The sequence below is a fragment of the Molothrus aeneus genome, chromosome 4 (genome assembly GCF_037042795.1).
Source record: "Molothrus aeneus isolate 106 chromosome 4, BPBGC_Maene_1.0, whole genome shotgun sequence".
Taxonomy (NCBI): Eukaryota; Metazoa; Chordata; class Aves; order Passeriformes; family Icteridae; genus Molothrus; species Molothrus aeneus.
This window is the reverse complement of record NC_089649.1, coordinates 71,294,840-71,314,417: the sequence shown is the minus strand read 5'-3', so window position 1 is coordinate 71,314,417 and position 19,578 is coordinate 71,294,840. Positions and strand designations below refer to the sequence as shown.

At 49.5% G+C, this 19,578-nt stretch overlaps 1 protein-coding gene across 1 annotated transcript; it reads left to right on the top strand.

The window, feature by feature from the left end:
• The first annotated feature begins 8,244 nt into the window (after window positions 1-8,244).
• On the top strand, window positions 8,245-18,571 carry LOC136556200 (5-hydroxytryptamine receptor 7-like). The gene is made up of 3 exons (XM_066549251.1): window positions 8,245-8,332; window positions 9,225-9,775; window positions 16,857-18,571. The coding sequence occupies exons 2-3, from the start codon at window positions 9,264-9,266 to the stop codon at window positions 17,626-17,628; spliced, it is 1,284 nt and encodes a 427-aa protein (XP_066405348.1). The 5' UTR covers window positions 8,245-8,332; window positions 9,225-9,263; the 3' UTR covers window positions 17,629-18,571.
• The last annotated feature ends 1,007 nt before the right edge of the window (window positions 18,572-19,578 follow it).

Below are 19,578 nucleotides of genomic sequence, written 5' to 3'. Positions count from 1 at the left end.
TTCATATATTATCATACATATATTTTAATATTGATGTATCGATATTTATATATGATTATATTATTATACATTTATTACAATATTGATGTATGTACATAATAATATTTATATATTTATTGTTTATATCTTATATATATTGATTACATACTATATATTTATTTATATTTATTAGTGATATATATTGATTTTTATTATTAATATTATATCAGTATTGGTGTTATTATATTATTGTTTGTTGGTGATAACTAAATAATGCATATATATATATATATTTAATGCCAATATTACAACAATTTTATTGTCCCTGGTCTCCAGCCACTGCATCTCCCCAGGATCTGTGGGATTCCTCCTCCAGCTCTGACCTTCATCAGCACGAGCTGCCCTAAAGCAATGCTGGTGACCCTCATATAAATCTATTTATTTCTAAAAATCCCAATTCCTAAATGGACAGGATCCCAGGAAAAGGGGCAGCAGTTTGGGTGGTGTTAATTTGGATGATTTTTGATTCCCTTGGATTTTTGGGATGGGAGATGCTCCCTGCTGTGCCATGGGGACTGCTGGGATGTGCCAAGAGCAGAGAGCACTGAACCTGCCCCAGCCCAGGGCTGTTCCCTCCTGCACAGGCTGGAGAGAGGAAAATGGGTGGGAAGTGGTTGTACTCGAACAGTCTGGGGTTTCTGTGGCTGAGATGACCCCAAGGTATTAAAAGTCTTTTTTCCCAATCCCACAACCAAAGAAGAAGTGGAGATTCTGCTTTTCCGTCAGTTCTGCTTTTCAAGGTTGTTTATTTTCTCTCATCTATTCCATTCTTTCTCTGGCCTGCTGAGGTCTGTCCAGCAGGTTGGGTTGTGGCTCAGTCCCTGCCCTTGGGGTGGTGTTGGATTTTTATAGTAAGAACTACCTGTACTTTATTTACAATAATTTTCCAATACCTATCACCTATGTTAGACAGTCTGTCTCTACTCTAAACCAATCCAGAAGTGCCACCATTGCAGCAGGAGATGGAGGACAAGAAGAAGAAGAAGGAGAAAGGCAGAACACACCCAGATTCCTCCATCTTGCCTCTTGAACCCCCATTCTAAAACCCCCAAAATTCTACTTTTCCACCCTGTGATAAACCCACTACCATTCTACTCAAACCCTTATGGCTTGTAATTGTTTCCATGGGCTAAGATCAAAGGCACAGGTGGTTGTGACTCCTTGCCAAGGTCTCTGAGCCCCCTGCCAGGGTCTGGAGTCCTCCAGGGCAGCCAGAGGAATGTCCTGGGCTCTGACACAACAGAGCCCTTTGGGGGTGTGGGGACCCTGCAGGTACCTGGGGATGGGACGTGTGTGGCACCTTCTGGATGTCACTGCATGGATTTCCTTGGGATGAGCCTCTGCAAGGTGCCAAGCGCCCCTGTCCAGAGCAGATTTTACCATGATATGGGTTTAAATGTTGGTGCAGAGCTGGGGAAGGTCAGGTGGGGACATGTTTCCCTCTTTTTTTGTCCTTTGTCCTTCCTTCCCCACCAGGACACTCGTGGTGCTCTGCCAGGAGCTTTGCAGGAGGTTTGAAATGTGACATGGCCCAAAATTTCATGGATAAAGTATCCAAGGAAGAGCCAGGCCCCAGGGATGTGATGTGTGGGTTTGCCCTGTGCCATGGAGGGCGTGGAAAAAGGGATTATTTAGGGTGGCTGCATCTTCAAACTGATGATTTTGTCAGTAATTTTCCCTCCTCGATCTCCTGCTTGGGTTTAAGCTACAAAGGGAGTTGGAATATTCCTCCCTGCACTTCCCAGCCCTATCAAGAACTGAAATATCTTCCTGGAGCGACCCAGGTGTGCCAGGGTCTGTCACAGCCCCCAGATATCCACTGCAGCAAAGCTGGGGAGAAGGAACCACTTATTCCCTGTGCCCTGAATTTTGGGGGGATGCAGAACCCGGAGATGGACCAGAAGAGAAAGCAGCAGAAATGCTGCAGCCAGACAAGGGTCAGAAATCTGAATTTTTCAGTGTGTGAGCCAAAAAACCAATTAATTGTAGCTTCTTTTCTTTTTTTTTTTTTTTCTTCTTCTTTTTTTTTTTTCCCCTTTTAAATTTTGTGTTTGTTTCTGGCCCCAAAACCCGCAGGTTTTCACCGGGAGTTTGATGCGCTGAGAACCGGTGCCATCTAGGGGACAGAGAGGAGAACAAGGACGGGGAGGAGAACACCGGGGTGGGTTCCACTCCCAAAACTGCAGAATCTGCTCCAGCCTCCGGAGAGCCCCTGCCCAATCCCCTCCATGCCCAGGGCACCGAGCCTGGAGAACCCCGGGCCCAGAATGGGAACCTGGTGGGTGCAGGGCTTGCCTCGAGCTCACCCAGCCCCAAACCCTGTGTGAAAAACAGAAATCATGGAAGGGTTTTGGTTGGAAGGACCCTCTCATCCCATGGGCAGGGACACCTCCCACTGTCCCACGCTGCTCCAAGCCCTCTCCAACCTGGAGGCATTTTTAAAATTTCTTTTTCATTTTATTAATTTGCTTTTCATTTCATTGATTTTTTTTTTCATTTTATAATTTCTTTTTGTCCAACCTGGCCTTGGACACTTCCAGGGTGTTGCCTTCAAGAAAAAACTTCTGCCCAAAGCCCGGCACCAAAAAATTTTGGCAGAAAAGGTTTTCATGGAGTGGTTTGCTCGCAGGGGGACAGAGCTCCAGGCTGGTGTCCTGCAGCAATGTCCCCTCCTCCTGCTGCTCCACAGGGACCTGTCCTGCTGTGCTTTAGGAAGGGTTTGGCCAGGAAAGGTTTGCTCTGTATGGGGATGGTCCAGAGGTGTTACAGGATCACAGAATTATTCAGGGTGGAGAAGCCCTCTGAGATCACCCAGGTCCCCCAGCACTGCCAAGGCCACCCCAAGTGCCACATCCACATGGCTTCTAAATTCCTCCAGGGATGGGGACTCCAAACTGCCCTGGGCAGCTGTGCCAGGGCTGGACAACCCTTTCCATGATGAAATTTCCCCAAATATCCAATCTGAGCCTCCCCTGGCCCAGCCTGAGGCCGTTCCCTCTGCTCCTGTCCCTGTTCCCTGGAGCAGAGCCCGACCCCCCCGGCTGTGCCCTCCTGTCAGGAGCTGTGCAGAGCCACAAGGGCCCCCCTGAGCCTCCTTTGCTCCAGGGTTTTTCCCCAGGCACTGTCACTGTCATATTTGCTGAAAAATCCTTTCACCGGGGTTTTTCTCCTGAGAAGCTGAGAAGCCTCAGAAAAGAAATGTAAAGAATAATTATCTGATTGCTTGGAATGTGCTCTGGAGGTTGTTCACCAACAGGTGCATCTTGGATTGATTCCATGAGAATTGCTTTTAATTAATGACCAATCCCAGTCCAGCTGTGTCAGAAATCTGGTCAGTCACAGGTTTTTACTATTCCTTTCCTTTTCCTTTTACTTTCCTTTTACTGTATCCTTTCTCTTTCTTTAGTATAGTTTTAGTATATCAATATAATGTAATATGATGTAATGTAATGTAATATAATATAACATTATACTATATTAATATATTATATATAATATTATATTATTTATTATATTAATGTATTCTATTAATTAATATATAATTTATATTATATTAATAATAGTAATTGAAATTTATTAATTTGTTAATATTATATATAATGCATAATTATGTTATATACTATATTATCTATATTATATTATGTAATATATTATAATATACTGAATATAATATAATTAATATAATATAATATAATATAATATAATATAATATAATATAATATAATTATATTCATATTTATATTTATATGTTTATATCTATTATAATTTTCATCTATTATGAATTTATAATTATATATAATATATATTTATATATATTATTATAATTATATGTAATTATTTTTATATAATTATTCTCATATATAATAATATATAATAATTATTATTAATAAAACATTAAATATTCTATATATTTTATATATTATAATTATATATTATGATTATAATATATTAAATATATATTATTATATATAGCAGCCTTCTGAGAACTTGGAGTCAATTCTCATCTCTCACCTCGTCCTGGGGACCCCCACAACAACACCACAACAATTGGTGACCACCAATTGGCACCAAGGAGGACCTCTCTCTATCTGAGCCCCCAGAATAAATCTGTTCTCTTACTGCACCAGCCTAAAGCCAGTCTCTTCCCAAACCCTTGGGAGAGCAGCAGGAGGACAAGCTGCACTTCCATCTCTTTGAATAAATCACCAGCACTAAGGATAACAAATAAAATATAAAATCACCAATCAAAATCTGGCAAATGGGTGAGTACAGCCTCAAGCCAGGGCTGAGGGCTTTGTCTTGGAGACTTCACCTAAATCACTTTTTTTCACTCTTTCCTATTTCAGGTTTTTGGCTTTGTTTTTTTTTTTCCCCCAACTTCCCCAGCCCCTCTGGAAATCCTTTTGGCACCCACCAAGGGCAGCTTCAGGGTGGACAGGAGAGGCTGCAGCCAAAATTTTGTTATCAGGGGCTTCTCTCCCACCTCCTCATCCCAAATGAGCCCTGCAGCTCATCCCCACGTCCCCAGGGCAGTCCCAGCTCCCATCGGGGGAGCCTGGGGGCGCATCTTGCCCTGATGGAGAAAGGAGAAACCCCCGAGAGCCTTCCCAAGTAACCCAAATTTGTAAATCTCCACTAAAAGCTGCCTGTTGTCTGTGCAGGCTCCAGCAGAGGGAGTGAGGCTGCACGGAACGGGATTAAAACACTTCAGCAAATCCACCTTTTGGAGATGAATTATTGGGAATGAATTATGAACGATCCTGTGGATTGTTTTCCTGTGACATTTCCAATTGTTCCTCACCTGCTCAAACAGCAAAATGTATTGGGAGCCTTTAAAAACAACTGAAAAGTTTCATTTATTAATCTTTTTTTTCTATTTTAGGCAGGACCAATAAGGAAAGAAACCACCCCAAAATCCTCTCTCAGACTTTTAAGTTCCAGGTCAATTTAAAGGTTAAATTTTAAAATTTTAGGTAAATTTTAAAATTACAGCTAAATCTAATGGGATTGGACCCCAAGGCAAGGGATTAATTTCTGGGAGATCCAACCCTCTCTTGGGTACCACATTCCCACCACCCACTTTATTCACTTTATTTGTGTTTTCTGGGTGATTCTGGGGAGATGTTCCTTGATGCTCATCAGGGCTGGTTTTGGGGGAGCCTCAGAGGGAAAGCAGGAGATGCCCATGGAGAGAAGGGGATGGGGTTTGGGTCACTAAAACACCTCAGATTTTGTTATTCCTGATCACAGCACCTACAGAGAAGCTTTGGATACCCCGGGACTGCTCATCCCGAATTTCCCTGCAGGTCAAATCCACCCTTAGGGATGCTCCTTAAAAGCTGAGAGTGCCAAGGGATTCATTTTATCCATCTGGGCAGGCTCTGCCTGCTGGGAGGGAGAAATGTCAACATTTGTGCTGCAGGGAAGATGCTGGACCTGGAAACACCTCGGAATTAATGAGATTTCTCCAAATTTACATATTAATACCTGCGCCTATTACCTCGCCATTAGACTTAATAGGGCTCAATATTAGCAATTAATTGTTAATAAAACAGCCATTTGTACATGAAAATGGAATAATAGATCTGGGCACTGAAGTGCTGGGAGGATTTTGGTCACCCCTCCCCTGCTGGAGGTGCAGGAAACTTTTTATTTTGTGATTTCTGCTTCTTGTGGTTTGTTTTTTTGGGGTTTTTTTGGCATGGATAATCTTCTTTGGGGTTGATCCCACCTTGCTCCAGCATCATCCCTGCTCCTCCAAACCAAAGGCAGAAAGCTCCAGTGAGTGCTGAGCTGAGGCACGCTGGCCATTTCCTCCCCTTAATTGCCATTAAATGTAATTAGTGCTTCCCAGCTCGCCCCAGAGGCAGTGTCTCAGCAAGGTCACCGTGGCCTGGGGCTGGAGAAATGCTGCACTGAGGGTTTCAGCCAGAAGAATAATAATTATTTTAATTATTTCTTCACATGAGAATTAGCATTTTCCCCTTCTGTCCTCCTCAAAACCAACCCAAGCAAAGAATGTGCCCTCAGGCTGCTTGGTGAGTGTCCCATGAGTGAGTTTCTGTCCCTGATTTTGCTCCTCAAGTTATGAGAGCAGCTCATTTCCCTGGAAAAATGGGGGAAAACTCCTCTTTGGGGTTCCCAGACCTGTGGGAGGGCTGAAAGGGAGAAGCTGTAGGTGGCATCCTACAGAAATGGGGCTGGGATGAGACAGAGTGGGGTCAGTTCTGCTCCCTGCAGCTCTTGCAGGATTTTGAGGCTCTGCCAAAAGTCCTGGAAGGGCAGAGCAAAGGAAACCCAGGAAACTCCTCATGTCTAAAATCACCTTTTCTCCTTCCTTCCTCCCTCTCTGCCAGGACATGAACTTGACCTCTGAGCATGAACCAGCTACTTCCAAAGGATGCCTCAAGCACAAAATCCTTCCCTGTCTCTCCTTAGTGTGCAGGAGCTCCTTGCTGTGGTGTTCTCCCAAAAGCAGCCTCCAGGGAAGGTGGAAAAACCCCTCTGAGCTGGAAAAAACCCTCCAGGGAAGCTGGAAAAATCTCTCCAGACTGAAAAACCCCTCTAGGGAAGCTGGAAAAACCTCTCCAGTCTCAGAAACCCCTCCAGGGAAGCTGGAAAAATCTCTCCAGGCTGAAAAAAACCCCTCCAGGCTGAAAAAAAACCCACCAGGGAAGCTGGAAAAACCCCTCCAGTGTGTCCCCCACCCCGTATCCTCCCTCCAACCCCTCTCCCAGGGCTGGGAGCAGATCTGTGCCTCGGGCACAGATTGTTTCCCTGAAATTCTCCAGGCATCTGGCCCCAGACTGCCTGAGCTGGTCCTTAGGGGGTGTTTTTCTCCTTGGCTGGATTTGCCTGGGTTTGGAGACTGCAGAATCGGGCAGGATTCCTGCAGCAGGGAGTTCTGCAGATCCCCCTTTTCCTCCTCAGAAATTCTGGGTGTATTTGGGAAATCTGAGTGAATTCCCCTCCCCAGCCCCTGCAGGGTTTGTGCATCAGCCCCATCCCACCCCGGCTCATCCCTGCTCTGGAGGGGCTGGGAAAAAAAACCCACCTGGCATGGAAAAAGAAAAAGGAAAAAAAAAATAAATCCCGGAGCTCCTCCAGCACGTCCTGGCCTGGTGAGGAAGCTATTTTCACCAGCCTCCCACACACACTGCGATGCTCGAGCAGCAAAGGAGGAACCCCAGCGTTAAGCACAGCTTTAACAGCCCTGCTTTAGCTCACCGGCGATTTCCTTGCAAATGCACTTTTTTTTCTTTTTTTCTTTTTGTTTTCTTCCCCCCCCCTCCGGGAACATCTGCCCCCAAAATCCCTGCAGTGCCTGGCATCACTGAGATTTCAAGGTATTTTTCTGTGCCCTGGATGTCCTGGGATGAGATTCCCACCTCGCTGCCGAGCGCTGGGGCAGAGCTCGGGAATCGCTTCCCGAATTTGCCAACAGCTCCACAGCCACATCCTCTCCCCTCCCAGCCCATCCCGAGGGATGCAGGGTGGGCCCCGCACTGTCCATGCCCCCGGGAAGGCAGCAGAGGGGCTGAATTCCCGAGGGAATCACCCTTGGGAACAACCAGTGTAGGAGCTGGCTCTGCCCCGCATCTTCCACCCCAGGAGGAGCAAACTGGGGCTGACATCCCTGGGTGGAAATATCAGAGTGACCCCAGCTCCAAAGTCCCCGTGGAACATTTGGTGGGGAGGGAAGTGGATGTGAGTCTCTCATGTTTTTTCCTGGTTTTTGGGGTTTTTTTATAGTCTCTGTTTCAGTTTTCTGGGATTAGGAAAGGCTCATCTTTAGGGATCTGCCTCTCCCTGGCTGTTTGCTGCCTGGAGCTGAAGGAACGTGGGACCCGCTACAACCCAGGAGGGCTGGAAAAATGCATGGAATGAGGGAAAAAACCCTCTCCTGTAAAATAATCCTTTAAAAAAATCACGGGGAAGGGCGCCTTTCCCCGTGCCTGCCCTCCTTGCTGGCTTCCAGGCTGCTTCTCCTGCCTCTCAGCGCTCCAAGGCATCTCCTCAACTTCCAGCCTTTCCCTCCAGATCCTCACCCGCTCCCTCCCATCGCTGCAGGATCCAGCCCGGACCCCCCCGCCCCGCTCTTTGCTCCTCCCTGGGGCTCCGAGGGAGCCGGGGACCATCTGGGTCCCTGCCCGGCAGAGGCGAGGGGAGGGCGGTAGGAGGGACCGGCGAGGCGGGGAGGGGAGAAGGATGCTCCGGGGGTGGCTCTTTGCTTCCTCGCCCGCCCGGAGCTCGCAGGGGCTCGCCTGGAGGATGTCTCACCCCCTCGGCACAGGTAACTCCGGGAACCCCCCCATGGCGGCAGCCGGGGGATGCTGCAAAGGGGAGGAAGGGGCCGCAATCCGGCTGGGATTGAAACAAAACTTCAAGGGGGGAAATGGGGTTTGAAACAAAACAACAACAACAATTAAAAAAAAAAAAGAGAGGATGCAGGTTTGTGCACGATGCTCGGAGCAGCCAGGGGTGAGCCCTGCCCTGAAGTTTCCTTGTGGATGGCAGGGGTGGGATGCCGGGGGTGGGAGCGCGGCCGCGGCTCTCGGAGCCGAGCGTGGTGCTGATGCTCAGGCTCCGGGAGCGAGCTGGGATGCCTGGGCTGTGCGTGGTACCCGGGATGTGCTGCATGCCACGGATCCTCTCCCGTGGCTACCGACAGCCCCAGCGGGGCCACGGCCTGCCAGGAGCGGGGATTTGCGGATTTGCGGTCCCGGCTTTGAAGTTTGCGTGTGCCACGGGCAGGGGATGCAGCGGGCGGGGGCTGTGCCCACGCTGGTGCTGTGGCTCGTGTTGTCGCATGCACAGAGGAGGCTCTGCAAGGGATTAAATGTATGGATGCAGGGGAGAAGTGCAACAGCAGCAGGCACAGCTCGGCAGGGAAACACCATCCACGAGCCGTTCTCTCTGCTGGAATAGCACATGGATGAGCCGGGAGATGTTGCAGGGAGCCCGTGCTCCTTCCCAGGTGGAGAGCGGCTTCCTCCAAGCATCCCCCGGGAAAATGCGTGTCCTTAAGGAGACTTGGGAAGCAGCTTCCTGCCGGGCACGTGAGATGCAGCCGCAGCAAGAGCTCAGAGGGGTGGAGGGGGGTGGTGACGGTGGGCGAGAGGATGAGGGGATATTGGATTTTCTTCGCCCTGTTTGTGACGAGATGTTCTGGTTTGTCACTGGAGGTGTCACTGCTGGGGGAGCGCTGGGGGCGAGCTCGGAGCATGCTGCTGAGGGCCAGCCCCAGGAGGTTTCTGGAGCAGCACCTTCTGCTGGTGGAGAGCGCAGAGCAGCAGCGGCCGGCTCGGGAAGCGCTCCCGAATCCATTCATGACTGAGGAACCTCCCGCCCCAGCCGAGCCCGAGCTGCCGCCCTCCAACCTCACCAACAACGGCACCGACTGCGGCGAGGAGATCCTGCTCTATGGGGACACCGAGAAGGTCGTCATCGGGGCCGTGCTCTCCATCATCATCCTCACCACCATCGCCGGCAACGGGCTGGTCATCATCTCCGTGTGCATCGTCAAGAAGCTCCGGCAGCCCTCCAACTACCTGGTGGTGTCCCTGGCCGCCGCCGACCTGTCGGTGGCCTTTGCTGTCATGCCCTTTGTCACCATCACGGACCTGGTGGGGGGAGAGTGGCTCTTTGGGAAGGTGTTCTGCAACGTCTTCATCGCCATGGACGTGATGTGCTGCACCGCCTCCATCATGACCTTGTGCATCATCAGCGTGGACAGGTGAGGCAGGGGTGGGTTGGTGCCCGGGGCTCAGGTGGGCTCTGATATTTGGGGTGTTGGGAGCTGCTAGGATGGTGTTCCTGGTTGGATCGGTGCTCCTGGAGGTGTTTTTTGCAGGTGATGAGGGTTTTCTCAGTGCCTTGTTCCCTGTGGAAGAGCTGGGCTCAGGGTGTTTTCTCAAGTTGCTTCCCTAAGTTACTTCCTCAGTCTTCCCCCTTTTGGCAGCTGCTTCTCATTGTTCCTGAGGAACAGCACCTGACCTCCATGGAAGGTGTCTGGGCCATGAAACCATTCAAGAAATCAAAAAAACCCCAGATGCACTTTGGAAATCCAGGTTCCAGGGCTTCTGCAGCCAATCCTGTGGGATTCTGTGCTGCTCCCTGGACTCATGCCTTCCCTAAGGATATCAGCAGCTCCCCACACCCCATCCCAAGATCCCAAACCCCCCGCTTTAGCTCAGTGAGAGCATTTTGTGAGGATTTTTTAGCTTCACCTCCCACACCTGGAGCTGGGAGGGGAAGGCAAAGCCTGCCTGGCAGAGTGGCCAGGCTTGGCCAAGTCAGCACCTTGGTGGCTCTAATTTTAGCAGCTGCGTCAGCGGGGCCATGGCGCTGCCGAGCCGGGGGCCGGGGCTGACGTGCGCTGCCTTCTTGGGGGTCGCTCTGGGCTGAGCTGGCTCTGCTGGGCTGGGCTGGGCTGCTTTGGGAGCTGCAGCTCAAGGAAGGGACACATCCCACAGCTGAGATGTGCCCCTTCAGCTGTGCCACCTCCCCGGTCACATCTGCAGGTGTGACAGCGGGTGACAAAGCAGAAAGGACAGAGAGGATCCTGCTGCTGCCTGACATCCCCCCCACCCCAGGCAAGCCAGCAGCGAGTCCTGCTCCAAAGCCTTCATCCCCACCAGGCACTGCTCCCCTGGGAGATGCAGATCCACAGCTCTGGGCAGCTCAGAGCTGCTGGTAGACAGAAAAAACCCTGCCAGGCCACAGGCAGGGTTCAGCTCTTCTGCTGAACTTGCTTTATTTTAATAATTTTCCTGCTGGGGAAAAAAAAAAAAGCAGGTGTGCTCAGAGCTGGCAGGAGCCTGACTCTGTGAGAGGGAAGGGATGGAATGCAGGAATTAAATAGGAATTAAATGTGTCAGTGCTTCCTCCCAGTGGGTGAGGAGCAGGGAAGTGGCTACACACTAACCAGACTGGCTTTGCTTGAAATGTTCCTTTTCCTTTTCCTTTTCCTTTTCCTTTTCCTTTTCCTTTTCCTTCTCCTTCTCCTTCTCCTCCTTTTCTCCTTTCTTTTCCTTTTGCCTCGCCTTGCCTTCTCTTTTCCTTTTCCCCTTTCCTCGCTTTTCCTTTTTTCTCTTTTTCCCTTTCCCCTTTCATTTCTCCTTGGCCAAGCACATCAACAACTCTCCCACCCCATCCCAAGTCCCCAAAACCCCGACACATGCAATCCTTTTCCCTTTCTTTTTCCTTTCCTCCTTCTTCCCTTCCCTATTTTTCCTCTTCCCCTTCTCTTCCAATTTCCTTCCCCTCCTTTCCCAACCAACCAACCCCATCCCTTGGAGCAAGACTTTTCCAAACACACACACACAAATAGGAGAGATCTTATCCCAAAAGTCCTTGCCATGGATTCCACTCCTCCACCACATCTCCTGAGAGCAGATCCATACCCAAGGACACCATCCTGAGTTTGATGTCACTTTGTCTTTCCTGGGAAGGAGGGAGGGGAAAGCTGGGTCCCAAGAGGTTGTCAAAGAGCCTGAATTTTCTGGCCTGGGCTTGTCCCTCATGCGTTGGCACAGGAACTGCACCGTGATCAATCAGTTTGCTCCCAGAATTTCGTCCTCACCACGCCATGGGCCTGATGGGGAAGTTGAGTGGTTGCAGGGCAGTTGTCTGGAATGTATTTCCAGCTGGGAAAGGAGAAAACCAGCAAGGATTGAGCAGAGGGAAGGGACTGGGCCATCCCCCCAGCTGTGCCCACCCAGATCGGGTGGGAGGAAGGACAACCTGCAAGTGGAGGGGCCTTGTAGGGTCACTCTGTGCTGGGGCTTGAGGAGGGAATGGGAATCACTGGGGCGTCCTCTGGTGCATATTAGAGGAGGAGGGGACTCAGAGATCCCCAGGAATGGGCTGGGAATTGTGTGAACCATCCCAGGGCGGTGTCTCAAGCATCCTGTGCAGCATCACCGCTCCACATCCACCCAGCATCCCCAGGCAGTGCCTAGAGGTGGACTGAGGATCCAGGATCATGCCTGGATCTCCACTTCCCCCTGAGCCTGGGACAGGCAGGATTTTTCATTTGACTCTTGATGGAAACACCTCCAAAAGCACAATTCTCAAATTCTATGCTGATACAACCAAAAACCAAAAGCACAAGGAGAGCTGAGCTTGCAGAAAAACCTGCTCCAAAAGAGATTAAATTGTTATCTCACTGAGGCACAATCCAAACCTCCCCCAGTGATGGGGACCAGCTCTTCCTCCTGCCCTGTGAGGAAGAAGATGAAAAGCCCTGGTATTTCTCAGAAATAGAAATATTTCCTCTGTTCTGTCCTGAATCCAACTTGGTCAGCACTGTCAGGCCTGTTCCTGCCAAGGAGGAGACCCTGCTTTTATTGATGGCTGAAGTGTCCTCAATATTTTGCTTAGCTTAGATGGAAAAGCTACTTGGTTTGCCCAGGATGATGAGGACTATTAAAATGTAGGCTGCTGTTATTGATTATTAATGCTGAGGGCTTCCTAAAAGCCTCTCGATTGAAGCTGGTAGAACTAATCTTGTCTGAAGCGAGATTTGATTGATTTCCTTTGAAATCAGAAAAGAAAAATGCTGGAAACATCCATCTTCCTCTTATATTTTCCTTATGTAAAAGCCTGCCAATGTTGCAGATTTTTTAATGTCACAAACCAAAAACAAACCACCAACAACAAAAAAAAAATCCCCTCTTTTGGCTGCTCAGCTTTGATAAAACTCTCCATAAAAATGCCAAGAAGCTGACAAAAGGAGCTCCCCAAAGCCCACACATCACTTCTGGCATCCCTGGTGGAGAAAAAAACTCTCCATCCATTTCCCAGGCAGCTCTGCTGGGGTTCTCCCCTTTCCCTGGGAAGTATTTCCCACCCAAAATCAGATTTTATGCTCCAAATTGGGGTCACCCTCGGTAAAAGGATGCTACCCCAAAGTCAGTGGGATAAAAATTGCACAGCATTTTGCTGGATTGCCTCTCCCATGTCCTTCATCCAAACCTTGCCCAGACTGGGTAGATCCTGCTCTGTATCTGGGATGCTCCACCAGCTCTTACTTAGGGCACTTCAGCAGCCTCCAGCTGCCTTTTGTTTCCTCCTCTCCTTCAGCAGGATGGGGCAGGAATGGCATCAGCTTGGAAATCAGGGAAGGAGCTTATTTTGGCTGCCGAGGAGGCATGGAATTGTGGTAAAACAGTGGGGTCGAGGAAACCCTAATTCTGAGCCCTAATTCTGGGCTCATTTGTCCCCCTGTGTGAGTGCAGATTCATCTTTTCCCAGTTCATCAGCTGCAGGATGGAGAAAGGGGCACCCCAGAGAGGTTAGGGTTGTTTTTTATTGTTTAATCCCTGGCATAATGATCCACAAATTGAAGGGGGCCTACAGGGAAGCCACAGAGGAACTTTACATCAGGAAACGTAAAGACAGGACAAGGGCAGGGATGGATGGGAGATTGGGAAGGAATTGTTCCCTAGGAACAGGGAGGTCCTGGCACAGGGTGTCCAGAGAAGCTGTGGCTGCCCTTGGATCCCTGGAAGTGTCCAAGGCCAGGTTGGACAGGGCTTGGAGCAACCTGGGACAGTGGAAGGTGTCCCTGCCCCAGAGTTGGAACTGGATGGGATTTAAGGTCCCTTCCAACCCAACCCAACCCAACCCAACCCAACCCATTCCATTATCCCCACTGAGTGTAGAGCAAACACTCTGAATTGGCTCATCCATGGGGACACATCTCCCACCCCACAGCCAAAGAGGCTGGGACCTGCAGGATCAGGGATGTGGCAGGAATTTATTGCACCTGGCATGAGTGGCTGCACCATCAGCCCTGCAAATCCACACCAAGTGCCTGCAAATCCTGGGAATTGCCTCTTGCTACCTGGTTACCCTAAACTTGATTAGCAGCACAACACACACACACACACACACACAGACAGAGAAAAACTAAAAAAATCTCAAAGGGAGATAATTCCACTCGAATTCTGCTGCCTGCCAGCGCCACCGTGCCTCCTGTAAACACTGCCCTATTTTGAGGGCTCCTTGCTCATTTCAGAATTATTACAAAGACCTGAAAACGGCCCCGTTTCCCCCAGCAGCAGTGGATGAAATGTGTCAGCTTTGCCTGCTCGTTAAACCGCGTCACCGAGTGCTTCCCTCGTAAATTCCTTGAAGTTTCAGCAAATCCCAGGCGGATCAGCTTCCAAAGAAACCTGGTAATAGCATGAGAGAGCGTGGCACACAACTCAGCATGGATTTGTTGGTGAAGTTTGTGGCTTGGATATCCAGAGGGGTGATTTTTGGGGTGTTAATTTGGGAATTGCAGGAGCAGAGCGGGGTATTCTCCCAGCTTGGCCATCAGGAGGGAATGGGTTGCCCAGGGAAGCTGTGGATGCTCCATCCCTGGAAGTGTCCAAGGCCAGATGGGATGGGGTTGGAGCCACCTGGGATAGTGGAAGGTGTCCCTGCATGTGGCAGGGGGGTGGAAATGGATAATCCTGAAGATTCCATCCAACCCAAACCATCCTGGAATTCTCCAAACATAGAGAGTTTTGGTTGGTTCTTGTGACTAAAGCCAGCTCAAAAAAAAGAATATGAGGAAAAAAAGGAAAGAACAACTCAGTGAATGAATTCAAAATAATTTTATCAGGGAGGCAGGGGAGAAGACTTTAGTCTCTCAATTGATTTAGCAGTCAAGAGGGGAGGAGAAATTAGATTTTTTTTTATATTTTATTTCCGTCTTCTAATCTTGAGGGATGATCTGGAAAAGCGAAATAATCAGGGAAGAGAAAATCTCCTAACACACTAAGACTGACTGTCAGAGAAAAAATTATACAGCAGAGGTAAAATTCTCCACAGATATTTTCCATTTTTTTTGTTCGGCTTTTAGCAGAAAGTACTCATAGAGCTGCTGCTCTCACTGCCCCTCTGGAGGGACACCTTTCATCCAAGAACAAGTTAAGAGGTGATGTGTTCCTGCCTAAAAATTCCTGGCAGCAGGAGATTGGAATCAAAAAGGCTGTAACAGAACAGAAATCCATATGAGTGGCTCGAGGTTTTTGCAGGATTGATTGGAGCTGAGTAGCAGGCAGATGTTTTCCAGGGGGAATGTTGGCTGACAGCAGCCAACTCCCCCCCTGATTTATTGCTTTACAATTCTAATTGAGCCACAGTTGACACAATTTCTTTATCACACAAACCTCTCCAACAAAAGTCAGGATAGTTCACGTTTACACCCCAGGCACCACCAGGAGCTGAGGGTGGGTGCAGCCTCCAGCTCCTTTCAGGCAAAATAACAAGGTAACTCCTAACCCCACGGGTCAGGACTGGGGAGTCTGTGGGTCACCAGGTGGTTTTGGGATCTCCTACTCCAAACTCCACTCATTTTCCTCTTGAGGGAGAGCTGGACTCCACCACTTTCGCAGCTCCTGGCTGTGCAAGCAAGCAGATGGCTCCAGCTGCTTGGGTCATTCCTGTTTGAGTTTCCAGAGGTCAACAACTGTCAGGGAGTTGTGCAGAGCCACAGGGTCCCCCCTGAGCCTCCCTTTCTCCAGGCTGAGCCCCTTTCCCAGCTCCCTCAGCCACTCCTGCTGCTCCAGACCCTCCCCCAGCTCCATTCCCTTCCCTGGACACTCCTCATCCCCTCAATGGCTTTCTTGTCATGAGGGGCCCCAAAACTGTCCCCAAACAGCATTGTCGACTCTCCAGCTTTGCTTGCAGGGCTTATCCAGACATATCTTTAAATCTTCCCAAAGGCAAGATTATTTCTTGGTCTCCCAGGGCCATTTTAGCTGCAGGTTGTATTTCTTCACCAACAAATAAGAGAAGGCTGCAGTGCTTCCCACTTCCCATTAAACACTGCTAGGAGTTATTCCCTTCATCTGGAATCAGACCTGTGGCACATCACTCTGAGCATCACCCACCCCACTCCTGGGTGTCTCCTTGGGAAGGGCAACACTCTGGAGTGAGTTATGTGCCATGGCTGGAAGCTGTTGCATGTTCTCTGTGCAGAATAGGGAAATATTTCTCTGGTGGAAAAATAAAATTCTTAAGGCATTTTTTTATTCCTGAAAATGAAGCTTTTTAAAGTAATTTTATTCCCCAGGAGATCATGAAGAGTTCAGCAGTTCAATGACACCTCGTGTTGTGGACACCCCATCCCTGCAAGTGTCCAAGGCCAGGTTAGACAGGGCTTGGAGCAACCTGGGATAGTGGAAGGTGTCCCTGCTCATGGCATGGGGTTGGAAGGGGATGATCTTTAAGGTATTTCCAACCCAAACCATGCTGTGATTCCACACATGGGATGATTGCAAGAAAATGAGGAATCAATTTTGGCGTTTAGTCAAGTTGGAATGGGATGGCATTTAAGGTCTTTTCAATCCAAACCATTCTGTGATTCCACACATGGGATGATTGCAAGAAAATGAGGAATAAATTGTATTTACTTGGATTGGAATGGGATGGCCTTTAAGGTCTTTCCAACCCAAACCATTCTGTGATTCCACACATGGGATGATTGCAAGAAAATGAGGAATAAATTGAGTTTAGTTGGGTTGGAATGGGATGGCCTTTAAGGTCATTTCAACCCAAACCATTCTGTGATTCCACGCACGGGGTGATTGCAAAAAAGTGAGGAATAAATTGTGGTGTTTAGTCAAGAGATCCCATGCCTGTGGAGATTTTCATTTGCTGAATTAATTTCTTGCCCCCTCTGAGGGCCAAAATTCCCTCACAGCTGATAAGGAGTGAAAATCACCTCAGAGGGAGTGAAAACCACCTCAGAGGGAGTGAAAACCACCTCAGAGCACCCGCCCCTAACCCCTGACAATTCCTCCTCCTCCTCCCCGCAGGTACCTGGGCATCACGCGGCCTCTCACCTACCCCGTGAGGCAGAACGGGAAGCTGATGGCCAAGATGGTCTTCATCGTGTGGCTCCTGTCGGCCTCCATCACCCTCCCTCCGCTCTTCGGCTGGGCCCAGAACGTGACGGTGGAGCGGGTGTGCCTCATCAGCCAGGACTTTGGCTACACCGTCTACTCCACAGGGGTGGCCTTCTACATCCCCATGGCCGTCATGCTGGTGATGTACAGCCGCATCTACCAGGCGGCCAAGGTGAGCGCCGAGAAGCACCGCTTCATGAACTTCCCCAAGCACTACGAGGACGAGGGCATCTACTGCCTCGAGGCCTCCGCCCGCGCCCACCACAGCTCCCGCCGCACCAAGGCCGCCGAGGAGTGCGCCACGCTCTCCAAGCTGCTCCGCCAGGACCGCAAGAACATTTCCATCTTCAAGAGGGAGCAGAAAGCCGCCAGGACCCTCGGCATCATCGTGGGGGCCTTCACGTTCTGCTGGCTGCCCTTCTTCCTGATGTCCACGGCGCGGCCGTTCATCTGCGGCATCCGCTGCAGCTGCATGCCCCTGAGGCTGGAGAGGACTCTGCTCTGGCTGGGTTACACCAACTCCCTCATCAACCCCCTCATCTACGCCTTCTTCAACAGGGATTTGAGGACTACTTTCTGGAACCTGCTGCGCTGCAGGTACAGGAACATCAACAGGAGGCTCTCGGCCGCCAGCATGCACGAGGCCCTGAAAGCCACGGAGAGGCACGAGTGCATCCTGTAGTGCCTGACCTCCTGCCTCTCCATGCCCTCGCTTCTCTGGCCTCCTAGGGGCTGGCAGGAACCGTCCAGCCCCACCAGACATTGCCACTGAGGGTGATGGTCCTTTCCCTCACCTGGGGAACAAGTGGAGGGAACTTTGGGAACAGCCCTTCCTTCTCACTCTGTCCCAGGTGGGAGCAAGACCTGGGGGGGTTCAAGGTCTACCAACGACTGTGGGCCAGTCACACCACCTTTCTGTGCCTCAGTTTACCCATCCGTTATTAAAGTTAAAAAAAAAATAAAAAAGGAAAAGAAAATAAACCCTCCCAGCCAACCAACCAAGCTAAAAAAAAACTCTAAAAACTTTATAAGACTGTGGCTCTCCACCTTCAAAAAGGGCTCTAATGTCTGTGGAGGGCACACAAAATCCTGTGTAAAGACAACATTGGCTGCACTTCTCTGTGGAATCTGACAGCAGCTCCGTTGTACACCCAAGTCCCCGTGCCATCCCAGCTTATCCGAGCCCTTTTCCCCGAGGTAATTGCATTTCACACCCTGAGCTCACGTCCAGGTTTGCACGTCAGAGCAGAAATACCAATGACCCCGTTCCCCCCACACTGTAGCACTGCAGCACTTGGAGGAGATGAATTTGGAGGGTGAAACACAAACGAACACGGAGTTTCCTTCATGGTTGGATAGGGAAGTTTGACGCCTCCTGCTCATCAGGGCAATGATCAGAGAGCAAAGCCAGATGTGTTTATTGGGTTGTACTGTAATTCATTCCCAGACAAGTGACGTGTGTTCATCATTTGTGGCTAATTGACTCCATAAAAGCACGCTTTGGTTGACAACAGAAAAAAAAACCATATAATTTCCCTGACAGCTTTACGGTATTTCGGTATGATGTCCAGCAAGCTTGAAAAAATACACTGAATGATGTTATCTTTTTCTTAAAAAAAAAAAGAAAAAAGAAAAAAAATAAGGTTTGGTTTCCTTATTTTGGCGTAGAATCTTTGGTCTCTAAAGTATCTCTTCACTTTTTTTTTGTGGTGATGGGAGTTGCTTTCCTGCAGTTGTCTTTCCTCATGATCAGCCTTGCAGTTTCAAACTTGCAGCCCCACAAACTTTTGCCTGTTTGATCATAATATCATAAAATCCCAGCATGATTTGGGTTGGAAGGAACCTTAAAAATTCATCTTAAAAACCATGGGCAGGGACACCTTTCCCTATCCCAAGTTGCCCCAAGCCCCGTCCAACCAGGCCTGGGACAATTCCAGGGTAATTGATGTCTGTTCCAGTTCTTGTTGAACATCTCTGGGTTTTTTGTCAAAGCCAGACTGCTCAGAGGCTCAGGGAAAGTTGTTTGTAGTCCTCTTTTTACTCCAGATTTGCTTTATCTGGCTTGAGTGGTGCAGTCCCACCTCTGGCACCACCAGGAACTCTGAGGCCTTCATCCCTACCCGAGCTGGCTGTTGGATGTCCAGGCTGACTGCTGGCAGGGCTTGGCTGAGCAATCAGTATTTCTCCTGTGATGTGTTTTGTGTTCTCATTTGGCCACTTCTCAGCAGCCATTTCTACCCTGTCTCATTTTAGACCTGCTTTTCCTCGGGATGCCCAGTGAGATTTCCAGTTTGGACTGGTGGGTGACAGCAGGGGAAGTGGCTCGAGCCCACTGGGAATGTCCTGAGGGATGGTGAGGTTGGACACTGCAATGTGCCCAGATGTTCTCCCAGCTCCTGTCCTCACAGATGGACTCAGAATTGCACAGAAGAGCAGGGGAGGCTGTCTGCTGTCTCCAGAGGGAGATGTTTTAAGACAGAGCAGAGATTTGAAGGAGAGCCTAATCAGGAATGATCCTAAAGGACTGAACTGCAGTCCCACACACCATGTCTGTAGGGCACGCTCTGACTGCCCATCTCAGGACCTGCTTCACAAAACCAACCCCTTTTTCTCCCAGAAAACACTCCAGGCC